General features: G+C 43.3%; 1 protein-coding gene across 2 annotated transcripts in view; it reads left to right on the plus strand.

Annotated features, from left to right (window-relative positions):
- AMOTL1 (angiomotin like 1) overlaps nucleotides 1–24,044 on the plus strand; it is a 324,585-nt gene that overhangs the window by 267,123 nt on the left and 33,418 nt on the right. For both annotated transcript variants that reach the window (XM_085621409.1, XM_085621410.1), the window contains 2 exons: nucleotides 8,081–8,226; nucleotides 10,460–10,609. In XM_085621409.1, the coding sequence (XP_085477535.1) occupies nucleotides 8,081–8,226; nucleotides 10,460–10,609 (296 nt within the window). The remainder of the gene's footprint in view (nucleotides 1–8,080; nucleotides 8,227–10,459; nucleotides 10,610–24,044) is intronic.

Consider the following 24,044-nt stretch of genomic DNA (forward strand, 5'->3'; position numbering starts at 1 on the left):
ATAGTTCCTGACACAGATGTACGGTGTCAGTGCATCAGGCCCAGCGCGCCCCCTCGGAGCTAGTACAAATATTATACACTTTTATACACAGTAATAAGTGGAAGTGTTTGTTTATCCACCTTCCATTCCCGATCCTCTATTAAACATGAAGACTAACTGCAATTACATATAGGTTCGCATCTACTTGTGGACCGTTTCAGGAACAGCTTGCCTACCACAATGTCGCGAGTAAGTTTTGTGCACAACATAAACTAGCTACATGTGAGTTTCAAGACGCAAACATCAATGCAGTGATCAGCTCTTTGTGGAATGTGGAATGGAGGTTGCTGAAATTGCAATGTTAAATTGATCTGAGCTACAATTGGCTGCGAAGTATCATTTGAGTTAACTGTTGTCATAACTACACACACATATAAATGTTCATACCGAAACACAGTGGTTGACAACTTTCACTACCATTACAATTAATTTTAGGATTCCTTTGACAATTCGGTAGCAGCGAGTGGCTGTCCATTGCTTCTGGTGGGGACTGGGTGGCTGTCGTTGTCATAGATGTTAAGGAGAGGACGGGAAATGCTGTTGAATATTTCAACGAACTCTGACGACGCTATGCATTTGTGACCCCATAATGTCTTTGGGCTTCAGTAATGCCACAGAGTAATTTACTCTGAACAAAGTCATTAGATACAGGGTAAAACCTACCTAGTTTGTCATTGGGAATTTGACAGCCTACCTCAAGGTCCGAACGGTAGAAAGCCTCTGATTGGACAATCGAATAAAATAATGGAGCTGCAAAGGAACGTGCTAAGTGCTACTTCATGTCAGCATCATTCTCATCCCTGATTGAAGAGCATGACCTTGAACCAGATGCCTTCAGGACTCACTAACGCATGCAGCCACCAAGCCACTAGTATAGTATATTGATTGAAAAAATGTATTAATGTTCAACTGCATGGCAGCCGAATGGGCATAGTGCAGTTTCACAACGACTGATCTGTATAATGGTGCTTAAGAGCGAAATAATTTTGATGTAATTTATAAAATCATACATGAGTAGCTATAAGAGGATTGCTACCTCAATCAGATACACCACTTATGTCGTAGGAAGAGCAGGAGAGGGGAGGGCCTGGTTTTAGCTCAAAGAACTCGGTGAAGTCCACCTAGCTGTAGGTTCTCTGTTGCCTGACGTGGCCCATCTGTCTCCACTCTCTGTTTCCCCTTTTCCACAGTCCGTTTATTAAGAGTCTTCAGAAATCTTAAAGAGTGTAAAACCAAGCGAGGAACTAGGGACTAGCTATGGCTCTGGATCCAGGCAGGTCCCCCTCCCAAAATGTGAATCACTGTGGCCCTTGTGTCCCCGTGGAACCTGAATGTCAATGTGCGCAGCAAGATAATAGCCAGCAGCATACAAAGGATCATCTGTTTACTGCTACATGGCAACCCAGCTAGATTAGTTAACCAAGAACAACATGAACATTAGCTTATGGACACTGTCCCAGTTAGCAGAGAACTGAAATATAGGAATGCGGATGCAGAGAAGATGTTTAATTCCTTGGGGGCGATGCTCCCTCTTTGAGGTGCTGAAATCAATGCATTTTGGACTTGACCTGATAGGTTGGCTCTATCTATTGTATAATACGTCCACACCAAGGATCAATGTGAAAAATGTCCTAGCCAAAGGGGGCAATGAGGCACTTGACACGACTACCTCCTGTTCCAGTATTGTCTGCAGCAATGGGACCACTCAGTGGCCAGTCGGGAAAGTTTCTTTGATAGGGCCATAACATATGGGTGAAGAAACCATGTAATTTTGCTTTATAGAGTTCTATTCTGCATCATATTTAAAACCCAGCTGAGATAGTTTGAATATTTTTGGGAGATGTGAACACATTTGCAATAGTATCTAGACTATGGTTAAATCGTGCCTCTTCTCTCTGGCTGAGGTTACTGCAATTCTTCCCAGTGTATGGGCGTATGATTTGTTCCGATATTTTGGTACTCGAATATGTCACTCAGATACAGACATACTACCTCACTGCAAACACAGACCGTTGGATGTTCGAAGAACACTGTGAAATTCTAGTTTAATTTTGGAATTTCTGTAAGTGGAAGAGTACCTCTATAAAAAAAAAAAAAGGTGATTCTCCAGTGATTTTATTTCTCTTTTCTTAGGTTATCTCAGTTTCTCTGGAAATTTGACTATTCACTGCCTTAGGTTAAGTCCTTAGTAAGTTGGTATGTGTTTTTTTGAAAAGCAGAGTGGCACTGACAGAACTAATAAACCATGCAAGAATGGATGAATAGGACATGTGGTCTATGTATCTCTCCATTTGCGGAATTGGACTGTCATTCTATGTATTTATCCATTTGAGGTATTGGACTGTTATACTATGTATATATGCATTTGAGGTATAGGAACACCATTCTACATGTATCTCCATTCGAGGCATATATAGGATCAACATTTTATGTGTATCCCATTTGAGGAATTGGACCTCCATTCTACATATATATCCATTCAAGATAATGGTACCTCCACTTCCACGACCTACATCTTTACTACTGATTGGTACGACTTTACTATACAGTTCACTGGGTGCAGTGATGCCAAGGGACTGCTCGCTCAGTGGGCCTAATTACAAGTAATTTGAATGCCACAAGGAAATTACAGGCGACTGGCATTATTAATACCGTGCGGAATTTCCTCATGGAAATCTTGCAATTGCAAATTAATTTTCATGGAATGGGGAATAACTGCATGGACCTGTTCTTAGCAGGCAGAATTCTGCACAGTATTCCCTGTCTCAGAGGGATCAATGCTCAAGTGTGAGCTTAGAGGCTGGTGCAGGGTTTGTGGTCAGTTGAGGGAGTTAATAAGGGTGAGTTAGGGACGGCGTTGCCAGGCAGGGCGGAGCAGTACAGGCTCCTCCCTGCCTGTGCCACTGCTGACGGTCGCAGAGGGGTCGGGGAATGGGTCGGGCTGTAAATCAGCTTCTTTCCCCACAGCAATTTTACAAACTGGAATTCCGGGTGTGGTGTTGTCGCAACTGGAAAATCCAGATGCCAGTACACTGGCTCACTTGTGATCGGGTGGAGCAGAATTCCACATGGGAATCCCATTCCGCCAGACTCTTAATCAGGACCTTTGTGTAGTTTACTATTTGAAAGCTGCCCTTGTGAGACAGGACTTTGACAAATAGTGCCAGTAGACAGAAAACCCTGGATCCCGGCATGCTTCATAGAACACTATTTGTACTGAAACATTGGAGTTACTTACACAAGATTCACAACATATGCCCTCTTGTTGGGCTCCTCCTAGCCACCTATCCTTAACATTCCACCTAATGTCTATTAACCCTTCGTGGCCAAGTACATTGAAAGACCAGTTCAACACAACCTTCTGGTCAACACAGATGCAGCTTTTTGACCATTTTGTGGCCAGTACGGAGATGATGTGCTTTGCTTTTGTGATGCTACACACATACCCATTCTCATCCTCCTGCTGCTCCAACTGACCTTTAACGCGTCTTACCAGGTGGTGCTCATTTGGGCCCAATTCTGTAGACTGGCTCTATTCCTTCAACATAAGAAGATTCAAGCGTGTGAAATGCTTCCATCCTATCTTCCTGACTTGTTAACCTTGATCACAATACCACTTTTCCTAGATAAGGATTAATGTTGATGTTATTATTTTGTAAAGCGCACAGCTATCCGAAGGCATCCTGGCGCTGGCTCCTAGTACCAGAACCCAGTAAACCTAATGGAAAAAAGCCATGTCTTTAAGGCCTTTCTAATACCCAGGAGACTAGAGGAGGAAGAATGGAAAGAAGTAAATTATTCCAGGCTTGACAGCGCTCAAGATGAAACTTCGGCCTCCCCAGTTAGCTTTTTTGAATCTGGGCCCTGTCAGGAGCTTTGCAATGGAGGATCGAAGAGTTCTGCTGCGAAGATACCAGGTGAGCTTTTGTCTGAGGAAGGCAGTACCAGCATTTTGGGAAGCCTTATAGGCTATACAGAGTGCTACTTGATCATCTTTGATAAACATTTCACTGACGTTACTGGGCAGAAATAGTTGAGCGATGGAAGTAATCTAATGGTGGAACACACTACTTGAGCTCAGCCATGTTATTTTGATGGGAATACTTCTGAATTCGATCTTCTGAGCTGGGTGAGCTCATGTGCTAAGTGAGCTCTTCGTTTGTAGTTATTTTGAAATAAAATGTTTAATGAGAAGCTAAAGTCGGTAGGAGCCATGACTACTTGTTTTAACAATCAATGGCAAAGCCAGTAGGTCTGGGTTAAATGTGCTAACGCATGCAGCATTAGTATATTTAGAGTACGATGCACAGGAGGGAGCCAGTAGCAGTAGACAGAGAGGGTTATAGTTGTAAAGTGGTCTGTTGTGCAGTGCAAGCACTTGAATGGCGTAAAAGCATGCATAAGCATACATCCAACCAGTCAATAGCATTAATTGAGAAAGAAATTCTCCACCGGGCTAAGCCACGACGTGTTTGACAGAGTGTGAAGCCAATGGCAAAAAGTGGCTGGTAGAAGAAAGACAGAGGTTGAAAGAGGCAGACCCAAAGCCCACTGGACCGACCTGCCCCTCCACCTTCGAACAGCATCCTCCCTGGCGGACGTCAGAAAGAAACTGAAGACCTGGCTTTTAAATGGAGAACTCGCACCCCTAGCACTCAGATACCCCTAGAGGTGACAGTGCTGCGCTCTACAAATGCTTATTGATTGATTGATTGACTCTATGGGTATTGTTAGCAAAAGGTCTGTTTAACAACTGCAGTTTCAGAACTCGGACCTAAAAATGAGTCCCTTTTTTCCAGGTAAACAAGGTCCTTGCCTTCTTTATGGACCTGATTCCAAAAGCCACAGGTTTGAAATAGAACTTAATTTGAGCAGGTGAATTCAGGTTGGATCCACCAGCATTTATTTACCAGCACCAATTTTTCCTCACCCAACTTTGATCCAGAGCAAGCAAGAGAAAAACATGAGAGGGAAAAAGAGGAAGAGAAAGGAAGAAAAACAGAGACGAATTGAGAAAGCTTGGATGACCTTGGTAAGTGCTGGCTGTGGACTTCGCACAAAACTTTGGGCCCTGGCACTTACTTTTTTTTGTTGTTGTAAATTTCTTTATTGGTGTTTTTAAATCAGCGTTAGTACAAATACAAACTCAACAGACACAGCAGACAACATTGTGTGCATTCTCACATATCGTCTCATGACGTTTCTGCTAAAGCCTGTCTACAGCCCTCCCACATCATAGCGAGTATATCCACCGTTACTTAGGGAAGGGAGAGCGGCGATACCTTTTGTGTGGCCAGTACCCTGCAAAGTTCAGTTAGCCTAGGGAGGCTGACGAAGGGAGAAGAAGAGGAGCCCCCACTGAGTGCCATTTCAGTAATTACGCATGAAGCCACAGACCGGACTGGACCCACACGGCACAGTCTCAGCCACCCAGCATCAAGGGAGTCCCGAAGGGGCAGCTTAGCCACATCAAGGGGGTTGCGTAACAACTATGACCTCAAGGGATCCCATACATCTCTCGGGCCAGGAGGTCGATGGTAACTGTTCCGAATATATGGTCATTTGCTCTTGGCAATATATTAAGTCCTGCAGCCAGTCCTTAAACTTAGGTGCCCTCCCTCGTCCCCATCTACATGTCCCAGTCTGTTTGGCCATCAGCAACCCAAGTGAAATAAATCTTCTGACTGATACGTCCATGTCCTCAGTATAGCCTAGTAAAGCAATGAGTGGGGTGAAAATCAATTGGGCACCCGTCATCTGTGTTCGCACGGCCACCCCAGGTGGAGGAAGTCAGCTCCCTCCACCCTGCATCTGTCACACCTGTCATTTGCTCATAAGCGTTACCTGAATAGTCTGGCTGGGGTGTAGTAGATATGGTGTAAGAACTTATAATGTTTAATACGTAGTCGGCTGCTGGTCGATATTCGCCAAATTTGATGACCGCAGTAGAACCATTTTTTATCGCTAAGGGTTATTCTCAGCTCGGCATCCCAACCTAGTCACGACCCTTCCTGTAATTCAGCCTGCTCTGATTGAGTGATACGATACAGCATTGAGACTACTTGTTTGGGGTTAGAAATTTGTAGTAATGCATGTAAAGGGGTCACTATGGGTGGTTCAGGAGATAATCAGTGGTGAATGCCCTAATGTTGTGCCTTAGTCTATTCCATTGGGGAAGGCATTTCATCCCCAAAGAAAGCCTCTCGACCCTGCAAGGTTCCCCCTACGTACATGTCTCCCCACGTAGTCACGCCAGTCTTTTGAAGCATCTGTTGGCAGGCCACCTCGTGTGTCATTGGGAGCAGAGGGTGATAGGGTATCAGCAGGAGTGGGAAGTAGAGCAGAGGTTTATTTAAACATTTGGCTAATCCATGCCAAGCAACAAAGGTGCAGGCAACCGTAGAGGAATCTGCATTTGTTTCATGAGAGCACGCTCCCACAAATGCAGTTGTGGGGGGTGGTGCCATGTATCCCTGCTCTATGGCCTGATGAGGCATAAAGGGGGGAGGATGGGACAAAACCAGTATGCCGTGAAGTGTGCCTGGCCACATAGGAAATATAGTCCCAGGTCCAGGGCTTCAAACCCTGCCCTCGAGAAAGGCTACATGACCAAGTCCCATCATAATCTAGCTTGTTTTCCTCCAAATGCCAAGGGAATGAGTTGTGTCTTTAGAGTGTTAACGAAGTGACAGCCTAGTGTATAGGGAATATTGAGAAAAAGATATAATAGTTTTGGTAAAATGACCATCTTTATTAATGATATGCGACCTGCTATCGACAGAGGCATGGAGATCCATCGTGTGATGGAGTCCGACAGGGCAGGGCGTCCAGTGCCCGGCCGTAGGTAACACAAATTAGGTCTTCTTTATCTCTGGAGATGGCACTTACTCGTTTACAAAGTGAGTAGTGGTTCGAAATGTATTCATTTGTTTCTATAGAATTACTCCTATGTTTGCATAAATTATCTGATTTTCATGGGATATAAAAGGTCCCAAAAATATTTGTGAAAATCATGGATTTCCTTAAGCACTCAAATGCATAAAAAGTACACATTGTGGAAAAATCTTCATGCGTAAATCTTGTGCACTTGAGCATTTAAAACTAACATGTTTGCTTAAATCTCCAAGGCGTAAATAGTTTTTTATGTAGCAATCCATTCCTGTATCTCCATCCTTATTTGCACAATTAATCCTGCCTTTGACTGGAGTAGAAAATTCAACTTGGGTATGAAGTATACTTTAATTAGGAAGCCAGTGTACCAAACACTGTTCTCCTCTGATGCAGTGGGCTGTAGCCAGACCCATCAAGTCTTGGATTGTCTTTGGAAGTTTTGAAATTCAACATGTACTTCTTTCTTCACAAACTTTCTTTAGTAACATGGAGGTGATCTGGGGAATCCACTTAGTGGATGTATAGCGGGACCATGTGGACAATTCTTTTTTAGCAAATTTATTTTCATGAAGCTAGTTCTATTTAAATGCATTCTCCAGCATTTCTGAAGCTTTAAAGTAGGGCCTTCTGTGAAGACTTTCATGCCACAAGGTGGAATTTGGGCTACATATTTCTCCCATGAGAACCATGGTATTAATGATTCTTGAACTCCCTTACAGTTGGTTTTGTGTGTTTGTGATGGCTTCTTGAGTCCAGTTTGGGCTGGTTTTAGTTCTTTTATAGTATATTAAAGTTCATCCTTGTAAAGGCAGTGCGCATCTCTGTCCCAGTTGGCGGCCTACGCTGCTCAGAGGTGCTCTTAATTGCGTCAATTTTGAGCATAAAAGGAATATCACTTAAGGAACATAGTCTTCCCATAAAGGAGCCCTTTTCAGGCGCGAAAACAGTGCCAAGATGATCATTGTTTCAGTGTAACTGTTGTTACTAAAATCCACATAGGCCAGGACTGTGAACACAGAGGTCCTGTAATAAAGCGGACAGCTGTTGCTTTTCTCAAGCTTTTTCATGAGTGCCAGAGGTAAGTTGGCTTGACTCCCAGATCCTTTTAGTCGTTCTGATAGAGCTGGTCTTGTTTTTCTCTCATTTCCAGACAAAGAGCACTTGAAAGAGAGGGGGAAGCTGGAAGCCGAGGTGACCACCCTGCGTGCCGCAAGTGAGGACCAGCGACGGCATATGGAGAACCTCGACCAGGCGCTGGGCATCGCCCAGAGTAAAGTGGCCAGGCTGGAAGAGGAGGTGAGCAGAGGAATGGTGTTTCTGTTATATATAGGAGGCATTGTAAATTGTAGAACAACGTCGTCTTTGTGCTTTCTTTATGCTCATTAATTTCCTGCCGGCCCAAGAAATGTAATCCTGCATGTGGCCACAGCTGTGGTGCAGCAGCAGTGCCAGCTTCCTTGCATTGTCGTACCAACCTCAACCTCCTGTGGTCTTACCTGGTCACGTGACTTGTTGAAGGGTCAGTTAAAATCTAGGGCCACATGTATCAAGCATTTTACCAGTCACAAACGGCCCGGTTAACAGAATCGGACAATTTGCGACCGGTAAAATGCATTTTGGTATGTATGAATTTCAATTTACGATTCGGTAACCTGTTACTAAATCACAATTTGGAATTGTGACTAGATACCGATTCGGTATTGGGAAGGGGCTTGTTTAGGGTGTTCCTTTCTAATTCTGAATTGCAGAAGTATGTAGGAATGTCTTGTGCCCGAAATGTGGTCACAAAACATTTGCGTTTTGCCACCTACTTCAAGTAGGTGGTAACCCATGTGCAAATGGTACAGGGGACCCCTTCCCCTTTTGTGAATATTTGTAAAAAAAAGAAAAGAAAAATTAAGAGCAGACCATGGACCTCTGCCTGCTCTTGAAAAATTAAAAGAACACTTTTCATTTTTAAACGCAACCTGTTTTCCTTTAAGAAAATGGGTTGCATTTTTAAAAATATGAGTGCTTTATTTAGAAGCAATCACAAACATGGTGAGGCCCCAACAGGCCACCATCCCTGTGATTTTAGCGATTCCTAATGGGTCCCAAATTGCGACCTGCCTCATTAATATTAAAATCAATCTGCTAACCATTAGGAAACGCTAAATGAAACTCTTGGAGTTTCATACATCCAAATAGCAATTACCTAATTGCGATTCGCACAGAATTTCTGCTCCCCCACCAATGATGTGTGAATTTATGTGTAGTTTTGCCAATATGGCCCATATCTCATGCCATCAATGGCCCATATCTCAAGTCACCAAACCTATATTCATGGTTAAGAATTTTTAACTCTGTTGTCACACCGTTCTCAACACTCTTCGGTGGAAGGCATTGGGAGGTTCTTGCTGTAGTGTTAGAATTATCTTAAATATAGTGAATGTTTATCCTGAATTGTGAGCTACTGTTTACTAGTTGCTGAAGTTGTCTGGATGAAATGTTGGGATGTTGGAAGTACTTGTATAGAGGAAGAGTGTCCTTGAGATGGAGGTTTCTTTTTTCTTGTTACATTGGCAGGTATGTGTTGGTTGATCATTTTGTTCGCCAAGTTATCAGCCAGAACATCCTACAGAGATTGAAATGGAAAAGTGTCCTTGGCGTAGACTGATGGGTTCCTCATCACTTGAATCAGCTTGACATTGCTTTCTTTTGGCATTGCGCATTTGCCCTTCTTGTTGAACAGTGGCCTTTTATGGTTTTGCTTAAGTGTATTTGGTTGAAAATAGTCATTCTTACAAGTTAATAAGATGAAACCCAGTAGCTATGGAATGCTTGTCAACAATATTCCCGTCCCACCCAGACTGTGGAAATTGTGGGACAGCATAACTTTCCTTGGAACCAGTGCCTAATTTGTAAAATAAAAAATACGTGCTGGGGCTCTGGTCAGGAGGCCTCTGCAGCTTGCACCACCCATTGCTACTTACAGTGTTGCCAACCAGCTACAAGTGTGACAATTCAGCCTAATTCAGGCTCCCAACGCTATAAAAATAGCTTGGGCGGCAGGTATTAGTTGTTTTTAATGCATACTGAATTAATAAACAATGCTGTTCTGCTCATCTCTAAATTATACAAACAGCGCCACCACGTGGCAGCTGTCATAAGTGCCAATGTCGACAATTAAGTGCAGGTGCCAACACCGGAAACCACTGGCCCAAATTAAGCACTGCTTGTAACGTATATTACTATTTTTAACATTATACTTTACCCGAGTATATGTTTCTTTCTATTGTCATAATAAAATATTATGAATGCAAAATGTTTTGTTTGTTCTTGTTCACAGACTATGACTTCTTTGTTAAAAAAATTGAACACATTGAGTGAGTTAAGTATTCTCATCACATTTAAAAATAGATACATTTCAATTCAGTTCAGTGTTTTCAGGGTTTTTTCATGCAGAGATTATGAAGGCATTAATGTTTCTGCTTCTGTGATGCTTTTTACGAATGTGTAAATCCTGACATTCTGTGGTCCTTTCCTCCAGTTGCAGAAGAAGCAGGTTTATGTAGAGAAGGTGGAGAAGTTGCAGCAGGCACTGACGCAGCTCCAGGCAGCTGGCGAAAAACGAGAGCAGCTGGAGCGGCGCCTGCGCACCCGGCTCGAGCGTGAGCTGGAGGCTCTGAGGATGCAGCAGGTACGTTTCTGATAGATAGGTGCCCGTCTTGCAGGTTATACTGAAAAAGCAACGTTGATATATGTTTTTGGTGTTGTTGTCCCTGCACACTGACCGCTATAACAATATGTGCTCTTATCATGTCTGGGTTGATTTGCAGGATTTTCTTGTCCCTTTTGTGAAGAAAACTGCTGTCTAGCTGGGATCCTGCTAATCAGGAATCCAGTCTCTCTGCTTTCTCCCGTAAATTGTTATGTTGAGTACTTAGGTACATCCCAAATTAGATCCTGGGGTACGCTTATCAGTCCGTCAGTCCGTAGTATATGATAATAAGGTACCCAGGGCATAGGTACCCCAGAGGTCCCCAATGGGCTGAAGCATGTATTATGCCACCCATGCGAGACCATTCAAACTGTAACTACAGGCCTGCCATTGCAGCCTGTGTAAGCTGGTGCTTGCACCACTTACGAAAGATCTAGGTTTCCTATATCTAGGGTACCTGCACTTAAAATCTATAAGTCATCCCTATAGCAGGCCGTATCAGTCCTGAGGGCAGGGGGCTTGGTTCTAAGTATGAGGGTGCCCCTGCATGAGCAGGACACCCCTACAGCCTACGGAGTCCGTTCTCCGAATTTGTAAGTGAAGCAGCCATATACCATATAGAGGGGCAAACATATTGGAATCATACCCCCACACCGTAAACGGCGTATGAGGTATGTTTCCAAGCACTAGAAGAGCCCTCTGGCTCTCCCTGCTCCTGGTGCCAGTCTTCTAGACCCAGACAGCACAACATGGCTGCTGCCAACCAGGCACGATTCTGCCCTCCTGCTGCTGAGCCAGGCTCGAGCAGGGGAAGGACGAACAGGTATCCTCTCACAGGGAGATGTAGCCACCTCCCAGACAGGATTTAATGTATTGGGGCAAGGGGGTGCGCTTGCCAGCGCCGCTCGGTCTGCATGAGGGGCACATTTGGAGTCCCCATGCATAGTCCAGTTCAAACCAGCTCTGGGAGCAGTTGGCCCCCGCTCTGGTGTGAAACTGGACAAAGGACATGGGAGTAACCTCCCCACTGTCCAAACCCTCCCCTGGGAGGATCGTCTGAATCGTCCCAACCCTTTCCTAAGGGTAGTAAGGGCTTACCTGTGGGTGGGTCCCTAGATTCATTGTGGGACACAATTCAATTCAGATACCACTTCAACTTCTACCGTCTGGGCACTCTGGACTTCGCTTGGGCTTGACTTTGTCCCCCTTTCAGTCTACTGCATCGTCTGTGCACCATACAGGAACCTTCCGAGGCCTGTGGGCATCCAAGACACTTGAAGGAATCTCCCTTGAAGTGAAGGAGTCACCCAACCAAGCTGACTGGTCTGCTGATCCTGAGCTCCTGCGGACTCCGAAAGGTTCAACAACACAGGTGGTGGTTCTCCACAGCTCTCGAAGCCTGCCCTGTCCTGTCACCAAGTTTGAGGTCAGTATCCCTCGAGGGAGCCACAGGAACCGAACACCTTTACACCGCGTCGACTTGCTGTTGCAAAGGCTTGTTGGCTTCCTTCCACCAAGATCTTCAGCTCCAAGTAGCCCCAACCTCAGGGATCTTAGTGACCTGAATCTTCGTCCACACCGCATTGCTTACACCGTGGTCTGCATCTTTTGGTGAGCTGCTCGAGGTCCTCTTGCGACTCCAGTGCCTCTGGCCTTTGGGTCCTGTTGAGGGTCACCTTTTGTTTCTTTTGGGCTCCCCTGATTGCATGGGGCATGCCCTGACTTCCCTGCTTGCGGTTAGTCCCCTGGACCTTGCTTGTCCCGACATTGAACCTTCTTTGTCATCCACATTGTTTGCATTTGCCAAGGCTTGTTGGTACTTCTGACGGACACCGACCCTTCAGCACTCGACATCCGACGTGGGACAGCTCGTCCACGGCTCCTGGTCTTCCTCAGCATCCCCTGGTCCTCACAGCTGCAGAGTCAATGTCACCTTCAACTCTCATGCAACACCCAACATCGGTGGGCATTCATCTTCCAGATCTCCTGGTCACTCCTGAGTGACATAGACTCTGCCCCCTCTGCCTGCAGGTACTTCTCATCCTGAATCCATCTTTGGATTCCACCCAACACTTTCTCCTAATGCAGCAGAAGCACTTTCCTGAAGTCCTCCGTTGAGTACGACAGAGGTTTCCGACACTACTTCACACCTATGCACCCGGCTTCCCTGGTGTGGGTAACGTGGGTACCAGGATATCCACAGGTGGGGTTGCTCTCCAACCTTCTGTCTTCCACTGGGTTTCTTCAGGATCCACTGGGAAGGGTCCTTAATCTTTAAAAATCCAACTGCGACTTACACGTTGATTTGTACGGAGAACGCGGTAGTGTTCTCACACTGCACACGCTCTCCTTGGGGTCCCAATCAACTCACCTTGGGTCCCCAGCACCTCTATGTCCTCTTGACACTGTCTTGATCCAAGTCGTGGTTCTTATACCACTTTCTTACTATATGGTTTGGTCCCCCCGTGGGGTCCACTGTGTATTCTGTGCTATTTACTGTATTTCTATGCAAAATATTGTGTGCATTGTGTTAATCAGCCTCTCACAGTAGGGTACTTAAACACATGGATAGGACTGAAAGGAAACAATAGCAGACAGATGTTCACATTTTTATTATGAGGAGATGACTGGATATTGCGTGAACACAAACACTGACATACAGAAACAGATGGAAATTCGGGTACAGTCATAAACAGCTAGGAAGAGAGCGAAGGTTAAGAAATATGTTCAGCAAGCAAGGTGTATGAGAGGTACATGGAGTAGTAGTAGGCAGAGAACTAGAAAAACACACAGATAACTAGAGACCCAGATATGTAGTCAGATAGATAAATAGATAGATAGATGGATGGGATAGATAGATGGATGAGATAGATGGATGGATGAGATAGATGGATGGATGGATGAGATAGATAGATGGATGGATGAGATAGATAGATGGATGGATGAGATAGATAGATGGATGGATGAGATAGATAGATATATGGATGAGATAGATATATGGATGAGATAGATGGATGAGATAGATAGATGGATGGATGAGATGGATGGATGGATGAGATAGATAGATAGATGGATGAGATAGATAGATAGATGGATGAGATAGATGGATGAGATAGATGGATGAGATAGATGGATGAGATAGATGGATGAGATAGATGGATGGATGAGATAGATGGATGGATGAGATAGATAGATGGATGAGATAGATGGATGGATGAGATAGATAGATGGATGGATGAGATAGATAGATGGATGGATGAGATAGATAGATGGATGGATGAGATAGATGGATGGATGAGATAGATGGATGGATGAGATAGATGGATGAGATAGATAGATGGATGAGATAGATAGATGGATGAGATAGATGGATGGATGAGATAGATGGATGGATGAGATAGATAGATATATGGATGAGATAGATATATGGATGAGATAGATAGATGGATGAGATAGATAGATGGATGGATGAGATAGATGGATGGATGAGATAGATAGATAGATAGATGGGTGAGATAGATAGATGGATGAGATAGATGGATGAGATAGATGGATGAGATAGATGGATGGATGAGATAGATAGATGGATGAGATGGATGGATGAGATAGATAGATGGATGGATGAGATAGATAGATGGATGGATGAGATAGATAGATGGATGGATGAGATAGATGGATGGATGAGATAGATGGATGAGATAGATAGATGGATGAGATAGATAGATGGATGAGATAGATGGATGGATGAGATAGATAGATGGATGAGATAGATAGATGGATGAGATAGATAGATGGATGAGATAGATAGATGGATGAGATAGATAGATGGATGAGATAGATAGATGGATGAGATAGATGGATGAGATAGATAGATGGATGAGATAGATAGATGGATGAGATAGATATATGGATGAGATAGATATATGGATGAGATAGATAGATGGATGAGATAGATAGATGGATGAGATAAATGGATGAGATACATGGATGAGATACATGGATGAGATAGATAGATAGATGGATGAGATAGATGGATGAGATAGATGGATGAGATAGATGAATGAGATAGATAGATGGATGAGATAGATAGATGGATGAGATAGATAGATGGATGAGATAGATAGATGGATGAGATAGATAGATGGATGAGATTGATGGATGAGATTGATGGATGAGATTGATGGATGAGATAGATGGATGAGATAGATGGATGAGATAGATAGATGGATGAGATAGATGGATGAGATAGATGGATGAGATAGATGGATGGATGGATGAGATAGATAGATGGATGAGATAGATAGATGGATGAGATAGATAGATGGATGAGATAGATATATGGATGAGATAGATAGATGGATGAGATAGATAGATGGATGAGATAGATAGATGGATGAGATAGATATATGGATGAGATAGATAGATGGATGAGATAGATGGATGAGATAGATAGATAGATAGATAGATAGATAGATAGATAGATAGATAGATAGAACTATAAGAAAGAAGAAATATAGAATGCCATATAGATTAAAAGGAAGAAAGAAAATGGAGGTAGAAGACAGTTCTACAGTGGGTGAGTAGATAGGAAGTGAAATAAGAGGCAGATTTCAACAGAGAAAGTTAGGTATTTTTTTGTGGGTTTTGTTACCATAACAATTTTCCTCAACCTGTTCAAGGTCGCCCTGGTTCTCCTCGATCTATCGGCTTCTTTTGACTCTATGCACCATAACGTACTGCAATTGCACCTGGAAACTTTAGGGGTTAAGGGTATGGCACTGGCCCTGCTATCCTCCTTTCTTAAGGAAAGAAGACAAACCGTGACACTGGACCAGTTTAAATCAACCCCTTAAATCCTTCCATATGGAGTCCCACAGGGCTCATCACTTAGCCCATCCCTTTTTAACGTTTATGTATCAGAACTGCCCCTTTGATCCAACATTTTGTCTTCAGTCTGATTCATACGTCGACGACACCTAGATAATGGTTGCAGCGTATAAAGATCAAGCCTCCCCAACATTGCAGCTTCAAAACTGTATGGTGGAAATAAACAGATGGATGGGAAAGCACTGTCTCAAACTTAACTCTGAGAAAACTGAAGTAGTGATCTTTGGTAATCTGCAACCCAGATGGGATGACCTTTGGTGGCCGGCAGAAATGGGGGAACTGCCAAAACCAGTACAAAAGGCAAAAAACCTAGGGGTAATTGATAACGAACTTACCTTATCTTAGCAGAATGCTATTGTGTCGGCCTCCCATCTTTTGATCAAGAAACTGAAGAAGATTCTACCTTATATCCCCGTCGACTCCCGGACGGTAGTGACTGCACTTGTGCAGTCAAAGTTAGACTACTGCAACGGACTCTACCTGAAAATGCAGAAATCATACCAAAAAAAACTTCAGATGGTACAAAATGCAGTCGCACGACTACTAGTTAATGTCCCTAAGTATGAGTCAGTAGCTAAGCAAATTCGGAGACTCCACTGGCTTCTGGTGGCACATCGTATCAAGTTCAAATCGCTATGCTTAGCATACAAGGCCCTAAATAACACCGGGCCAATGTTTCTTAAAAATCTTTTCTCTTGGTACCATCCTGCCAGACAGTTACATTCCACTAGTGCCAGACTTATGAGGGTTCCGAGGATCCGGACCTCCAGCTGGGGAGGCAGAAGCATTTTGTATGGTACAGCTAAATTATGGAATGTGCTTCCAATTTATATCCGAAGTGTGAGCTCGCTTACCTCTTTCAGAAAGGGTCTCAAAACATGGTTATTTCAGAATTAGATGCTCCTTCCATGGGCTTACTACAGTCTTAGCGCCAAGACACCTCCGGGTATTCGTGTGCTCAATAAATTTTATTAACATAACAAGGCCAACAAAATGTAGCATGGGCCCAAAACAGCTGCCCATTGATCTGAGCCCTGTCCCGTCTGCTGCACCGGGACCGCCCTCACCGTTTTTGTAAAATAAGGACATAAACAGAACGCTGCACGCTCTGGAGTGTGATGTGTTGAAGGGTTGAAGCGTGCTGCGTGTAAGATGGACTTGGTTAGGAGCAGCACACCACAGTACTTTTATGGGATGTTTAAGCCTTCAAATCCAGCAAAGGTTGATAATCCTTCGGCAGAAGAGATGCCCTCGAGCCAGACACCACTGACTTTCGCTTTCTCTCACCATTAAGAACCTGAGATGGTGGTCGAAGTGCATTGAAACAAGCAGCAACGGGGAGATTTTGGATGGGCAAGCAACAACTTGGGATGGGTGGTTGAGCCGTGCAAGCAGTGTTGTGGGAGGGGTTTGTGGAGATGGGTGAAGGTGACACGCTTGAAGTGAAGGAACTGAAAAAAGGAGAGTCCCAGAAAAACAACACATGAAGGCGAAAGCGTAAATATTCAGGAAGTTAGGCTCTGCTTCATGGGAGGACACAAATGACAGCAAGGCGGGACAAAGAAGAAGGATTAACTACTAGCGAGGAAGCCTTTTTGAAGGACAATCCAAGTTTTCAATAAAAAGCCAATGTGCGGGCTGTAATCCCATACAGAGAATACAGCACGTCTCGAAGAACAGTGAATGCGCGCTGCCTAGGCTCGACCTAAAAACTGCTCCATTGATCAATGTCGGGCCTTACATTTACTTGTGTGGCTGTCCACATTATTGTAATGATTCCAAACCCCAGGAGTGAGTGACATGATCGCAAATAGCCCATGTAAGCCATAGAATGATTTAGTAACCCCCTTATATCTTGAATGAAGCTCATTAAGGCAGGTAAACATCGGATTTCTGTAATACATTGTCTGATTAGTCTGAAGAAATTCATTCGTTGGTACTTCAAGCGCATTAAAGAACTCGGTACTACAGCCATACTTTTTTGTTGGACATCTTATATGCAGTACTGTCTACTACAGAATCCACTACAGAATCAATGTGACCGTGCAGTAATTATTGTATTCCTTTGGCAGTTTCTGCATATTAAATCGTAAAACTGTGTTACAGGAATATTACAAAATCTTAGAATGTGATGATAGAGAATGTACAATAGTTGTTGTACAGACAATAAAGCAAGGGGTTTTTTTAGGTTCTAGTTCAAATATTTCTGCAAAACAAAAGCACGTTTCTTCCCCCTGAGAATAAATGGTATACATTGATATGTGAATGAACTTCAGCATGCACATTTCCACTGACATATGTTCTAGTCAGGCCTATTTTCCCATTATTTTGCAGAACTTGAGGTTGCATGATCTGCACACATGTATAAAAAAGAATCCCAGAAAATGCAAATATTTAATACATGGATAATTAAGATGGCTGATATTTGGCAATATAAAAACCAGTACCGTAGTTTGCTGATGTGATTTGCACCTAAACTCTCAAAATCCAGGGCATTAGCAAACAAATTCAAGATGATCCCCCATGGTTCTCAAATCACATTGGTTAGACTCATCTTGGCTAATCAATAAATTGTTAATTCCTTGAGATGGTAAGAGAGTTGGGCTAGGAGGGATGTTCTGCATTAGAGACCCTCATGTTCTGAATGAAACAAAATACCACATTTCCCAGTGTTAAAGATTTCTGATGTCAGCGGTAATTTCTGCAGACAACCAAGTTCACTTTCCTGCAAGAGAAATTATCAGAGCCATGGGATGCCGGGTTAGGCCTTAGTAAGTATATTTATGCCAGTATTTCTTTTCTCAGACAGATTTTACCACGGGTTTTGCAGTAAATGTCTGGGATAAGCAGAAGAGGTACAGTACTCTAAATGCTGGTCTCTTTTAGGTTGAGAAGGTTTTTTTCAGCATGTTTGAGAGATGGTATTTGGGTGTTGGTAACCCATTTTTCTCTAATGGACATAGACTTACTGATGTAATGTTCAGACAGTTATACTAATGGACATAGACTTACTTGTGTAATGTTCATGTGGTAAGGGCAATGTACCCTGCATGTTGTCTCAGTTCAGTCTGAGGTTAAGCTGGTTCTGGTTATAATTGTGAAGCCTAATTGTATCCCAGTGCCTTCTAAGAGTATGGTAGTGTAGTTAAACAATATAACATGTATGGCACCCCAGTTAACTTTGGCAGTGAGTTCTCTTGGTAAGTACGCTCCAGCAAACCCTGCTCCTTGCTTTGTGCTTTAATGGCATCTGTGTTCTTTTTGAGACTGGTGACGCCCAGTTATCATAGTTTTGCCTGCAGAATGCCATTGTTCTTTCTTGTGTGTGTCCTCATGGCTAGGGTGCCATAACCTGCTTCCATATTATATCCACTTCTCATTTTGGCTGTGTCATGCTTTTGTCATACCAGCCACTTCTGATGTCATTCCTGTTTCTTCTGGAAAGCATTTTGAAATGACTTCTCCTTTGATTAGGATATTTGAATTGCATGTGGTATCTCTTTTGGTCTTCATCTCTCCTACATGCACACCTTCGATCCATTGCATGAAGGACATCCATTGTCAAAATAGGCATTCAATCTAGGCACACCTTCACTTAGTTTCTTGCCATCGTGCGGCTGTGTTTGGATGTGAGAACCCTACTCTCTTAAAAGTGATCACACAACTCATTGTGTTGGGCGTCATATCCTTCTTACTCTTTAACACCCCTAAGTTAGCCTCCCTAAAAGAAGGAATGTTACCTCCCACCATTAGACAGGCATTGGTCACCTCTTTTACAGCCAGACAAGGCCTCAGACGAAATGTCTTTTACAGACCCCTGGCATTGGTCAGCACTGAATATAAAATCCTCAGCTGAGTGCTGGTGTGCCAGTTGCCCTCCTTGCTCCCACAGTTGATACACGCTGATCAGTGTGGTTTTGTTCCGTGCCGTAACACTTCACTCAATATACGCTGCTTTTACCAGATCATGGAAGCCACCCGTGGCCAATGCCCGATGGCATGTTGCCTCTTGTTAGATTTCTGGCAGGCCTTTGATACCCTGGGTTGAGACTTCATGTGTGCTGCCCTGACACATTTGGGTCTACACCCCACCTACCTGCGCTGTGTTAAGTTACTATACACCTGACACACGCATGGGCTGGGGGGGGGGTTGCGCATATATCTCCTATCCCTACCCAGAATTCCATGGCACTAGACAGGGATGTCCGCTTTTCCCTCATGGCTCATCCCGAATTAATTCATACTCATGGTCTGCCGGAAACACTCTTCTTAACACACGCAAGTTTTATTCGTTATGCCCGTAAACATTGGGCATCATGCAGTTCGGACCCAGTTGCTCATGACTTTATGCAGGCGATGCATGTTATGGGTCACGGCAGCCACCTGATTCACTGGCTGTACTGTGGTCTGCGTACACACCTGATAGTTTGCTTAGCTCCCCTTCGGACCAAGGGAGAGAAGTACCTCGCGCGAGGTCTCCATGATAAGGAATGGGCTTTCCTTCTTGAATACCCCAGTAACATTTCTCGCAACCCCTGTTTAAAGTTTATATAGTTTTCAATTTTACATCGGGCCTACCTTAACGTCACAGAGCCTACACTCTATGTTCCCCACTGTGTCCTCGGCTTGCCCTCATTGCTGCAACCCGGATGCAGATCTTCTGCATATGTCATGGATCGGTCCCTCGTTATCCTCTTATTGGGTGGATATTCAAACTGCTTTATTGGTGTTGACTGATTTGGACCACTGGCATACAGTGAAACACTGTGTTCCGGGGCTTATATCCCAGGCCCAAAGGCTTCAGAGTGGTGGCGCGTTTTGCAGATTTACTACTTTTACTAGCGAAGCACCTCCTGACAAGACAACGGACGTCCCCGAAGACGTACCTTGTCTCCCAGTGGCTGAAGGTGTTGCGGTCAGGAAAAGCTGAAACCAGTGCCTTGTGTAGGGAGGAGTACCAGGGCTTGCGGAAGTGGACCACAGCTATGGAATGGGACACACTGCTTGAATCCTTCAAGGCTTATGAGACTGCTGATGACTAATTTTACTTTGTGTGGACTTTTGTGTGCTCTGTTTTTCATGGCCTAGTGCCACTGCTCTACCCTAAAATGTAATATCCCTATGCTACCCTGTTACGTCTCTGTAATACGCACTATGGCTTGGCTTGTTGCTCCTGGCACCCTCTGTTATCAATGCCTGTTCTTTGGGGGCTCATTGGTCCCACTAGTCATGTCTCCACTCACTTGCACAATGTAGGTATATATATTAATACCATGACGATGTCAAGTTTGGGGGAAGGGGGGGACTTGATTTTTTGTTTGAAGTTTAGCCAGATCGCATTCCAATGACCATGTGTGTGGCGGATTTGATTTCCTTCCCCTTTTTGCTGCCTGTACTGTAATTACCGATAATTCCTGCTTTCACTTAAATGGTTTGAAGATTGGTGATTGCACATTTCTTTATTTATATCGCCAAACGGTGGTGCATGTTTGTATGTGAAAATACAATAATGTTTGTGTTAAAAAAAAAATAATAACACCCCTATGTTAAGATCCCTGCAGGTCTACCTCTGCAGATGTTCAGTCTGACTACTTCATGTATTTTTATATCTCATTACTGACAGATACACACAAAATAAAGAAACCATGATCCATAGAGTTAAACAACCCGGTGTTGCAAAAAAGAAAAAAGTACTTTGACAAAACACTAGTGTACATGCCTTTCTGCCAGTGTGGCAGTCACTCCCTCACAAGCTCTAAAATTGTTACCCTCACAAGAGTTACATAGAGATGAGTAATCACTGTTTGAACTTAAATAAATCCCCAAACATATTAATTTGCAGCTACTTTTTTTTCAAAATCTTCTCAAGCGGTACTATTTGGACCGTTAACTAAAGTGTTATTAGTTGATTCAATCTCGCAGATGGGTTCGGTTGTGGATCCACAATATCCCTCCAACTGAAACCTGTTAGGGACCTTGAAACTTGGGGTTCGTATTGCCCCATTGCATTGTCAAATGTACATAAGGGTGCTTACGGCACACTTAAAAATACATCTGACCGGTACTGATCTCCTTATGCCAATCGGGTTTTATAAATGATAGGCAGGCTGATGACAATGTCACTCAGTGTAGCTAATTAAGCACCGTGCAAAAGGAGATGATCTTCTCGTTGGCTCCGGAGAACTAGCTCACTAAAGTTGGGGGTGTACCTCTTTAAGACTTTGCAGAAAAGTCGATTGAAAATAAAAGGTACATACATTTATTTTTGCCTACTCACAAAGATTTAATATAAATTAAATTTGCAATTAACACTACCAATCATGCTCTCGAGGGATCTAAACATGGCTGTTATATTGCACCATTGCCGTATGTCCTAAAAATAGAACCCTGGGGATCAAAAACTAAACACCAGTGATGACGCTCAACAGATATGATTATCGATTGGTCACTATAAAGAAGCCTTGTTTGCTGATGACTTTCTTTGCTTTCTGTACAACGCAGCATTCTCCTGTCCATTGCTAGTTTACAAATTATTCCAACAATTTAGTGTCTAATTTTACAATGAAATTCCAAAGGTTAAAAGGATTCAGGAATGGGACTATGTGATAAGATGAGCGAGAGTCATACGTTCTGAAGACAAGCTCTGCCATCCAGGTAGTAATGTTCCGGTAAATTAGGAAGACCTCTAGAAACATAATATTCTAGACTTGGTGAAAGCTCTTATAAAAACTTTCACGGGAGCAAGAAGCTGAAGGTATCTTGGTTCAACAGAATGAACAGCGGGACTCTGAACACTTAACCACGACTTCTGTGTGTTGCCAAAGCCTTGCTGTCAGGCTTCCCATGGACACACTGTTCAGCATAAAGCATTAGCCTTCATCAATTCCTTACATATGGCAAGATCAGTACTATATATTTCAAGTTATGAAGGAGTTTCGGGATTCCCTAATAAAGAGAGGAATGTTTTGGCTGCCCAGGTAAAACCCAGCACTGGAGTGGTCACTTGAGACTAAACAGAAATTCTGGTTAACTGTACAATAAAAACATTCAGACGTTACAGTGAAAGTACTTCTGTGGATAACCACAAAACAACATAAAATATAGGGAATTCACTTGAAATTCTGACGACAACCCCAAGTTATTGGTAGAAGTGTTTGAACGAAGGGCACAACTTCTCTCCTCTTCCCTTTGTCCTCTACCATAAACAAGCCAGACTGCCCCCTTGGGGATCACTGATGACTCGTTTGGCTGGTGGGTATAAAATAATCTCCCATGTTTAGGAGAATTTTGTGAAGGTGGGACTTTAAAGAGTTTTGATACATGCTTGGTTTTTACATTTCATGATAAAGATAAATTGTGGCCATGAAACCTTTCTGTTTAAAAAATACAGATGAAACATGGGAGAGACCTCACTAGTAGTCATCATTTATTCTTGCATAGGTCAGTGTTAAAAACACTATCCAACTGTATAAAGTACATGTAGGGGACATTCAGTATCAAGTACATAGGAGGGTTGAGCATTCGTTTAGTAACGCGGGTACAGAGGCAGGTTTAAGATCGAGGATGGATGTGGGGGAGGGTACCGCGTTCAGGGAATACTCGACAAGGTTGCAGTATAATGAAGGTATTGATGTAGTATTGTTTTTTTTGGATGGTGGTCATAATGTGGGGTTAGAACAATCAACTCAAATGGATGTCATCCTCTTCATCAGTTATTATTTCACTTGAATATGGTGGAAGCACCGTATGCATTTCTGTAAAAATAGAACTGAAAACATAGAACAGCTGACAAATATGTAAGACTAACAGAGGCTTTATTTTAATCTAACAGCTACCCCTGACGAAGGGCGCAAAAAGGCCCAAAATGCATTGGGATTTATTTTTAGCTGCTTATCATGATCCAACCCACGTGACGCAGTAAAAGGCCCGGATTGGCATAACTGCCTCATTTGAAAAAATTGGGATGACGGACAGCCTCATTGTGAACAGTTGAGAAAAAATTGAGAAAAGGTTGAAATATTATGGAAAAGTTTGAACAAATGCGAATAAACATGGATTTTTTGAACAAGATAAGTTTTGCAACAATTTTGTTGAAACGCTGTGCGATTGGATATGTAGCATCTGGCTGCTGCAATGTTTTGAAGTTTCACACATGTGCTCTGAGGCGAGGCACGGCTCCAGTCGGCACGCAAGCTTGGAACAATAAAAACACGGAGTGCATTGCCATTATATGTACATTCCTTGAAAAAGGTCTGACACCTCTTTGCCACCGCACATGTCTGGTGGAGACAGTGATTGAGGGGAGAGATTTTAGTAGATTCTTTGGTTAGTATTTGAACGAGAGCAGCAAGGTCCTCCATCTATTCGCAGTACAAAGAAAGTGCTTATAAAACGAGCCTAATGTAGTATGTCACTCCAGTACATTTGAAGTTCATGTGCGGAAGATCTAGAAGTTGTTGGCGGGGTTGTAACTAGCCACGCTGTATGGACTACATGTGGTTGGAGGACCTGTAAACAGACATAAACT

Source organism: Triturus cristatus, chromosome 8 (genome assembly GCF_964204655.1).
Source record: "Triturus cristatus chromosome 8, aTriCri1.1, whole genome shotgun sequence".
NCBI lineage: Eukaryota > Metazoa > Chordata > Amphibia > Caudata > Salamandridae > Triturus > Triturus cristatus.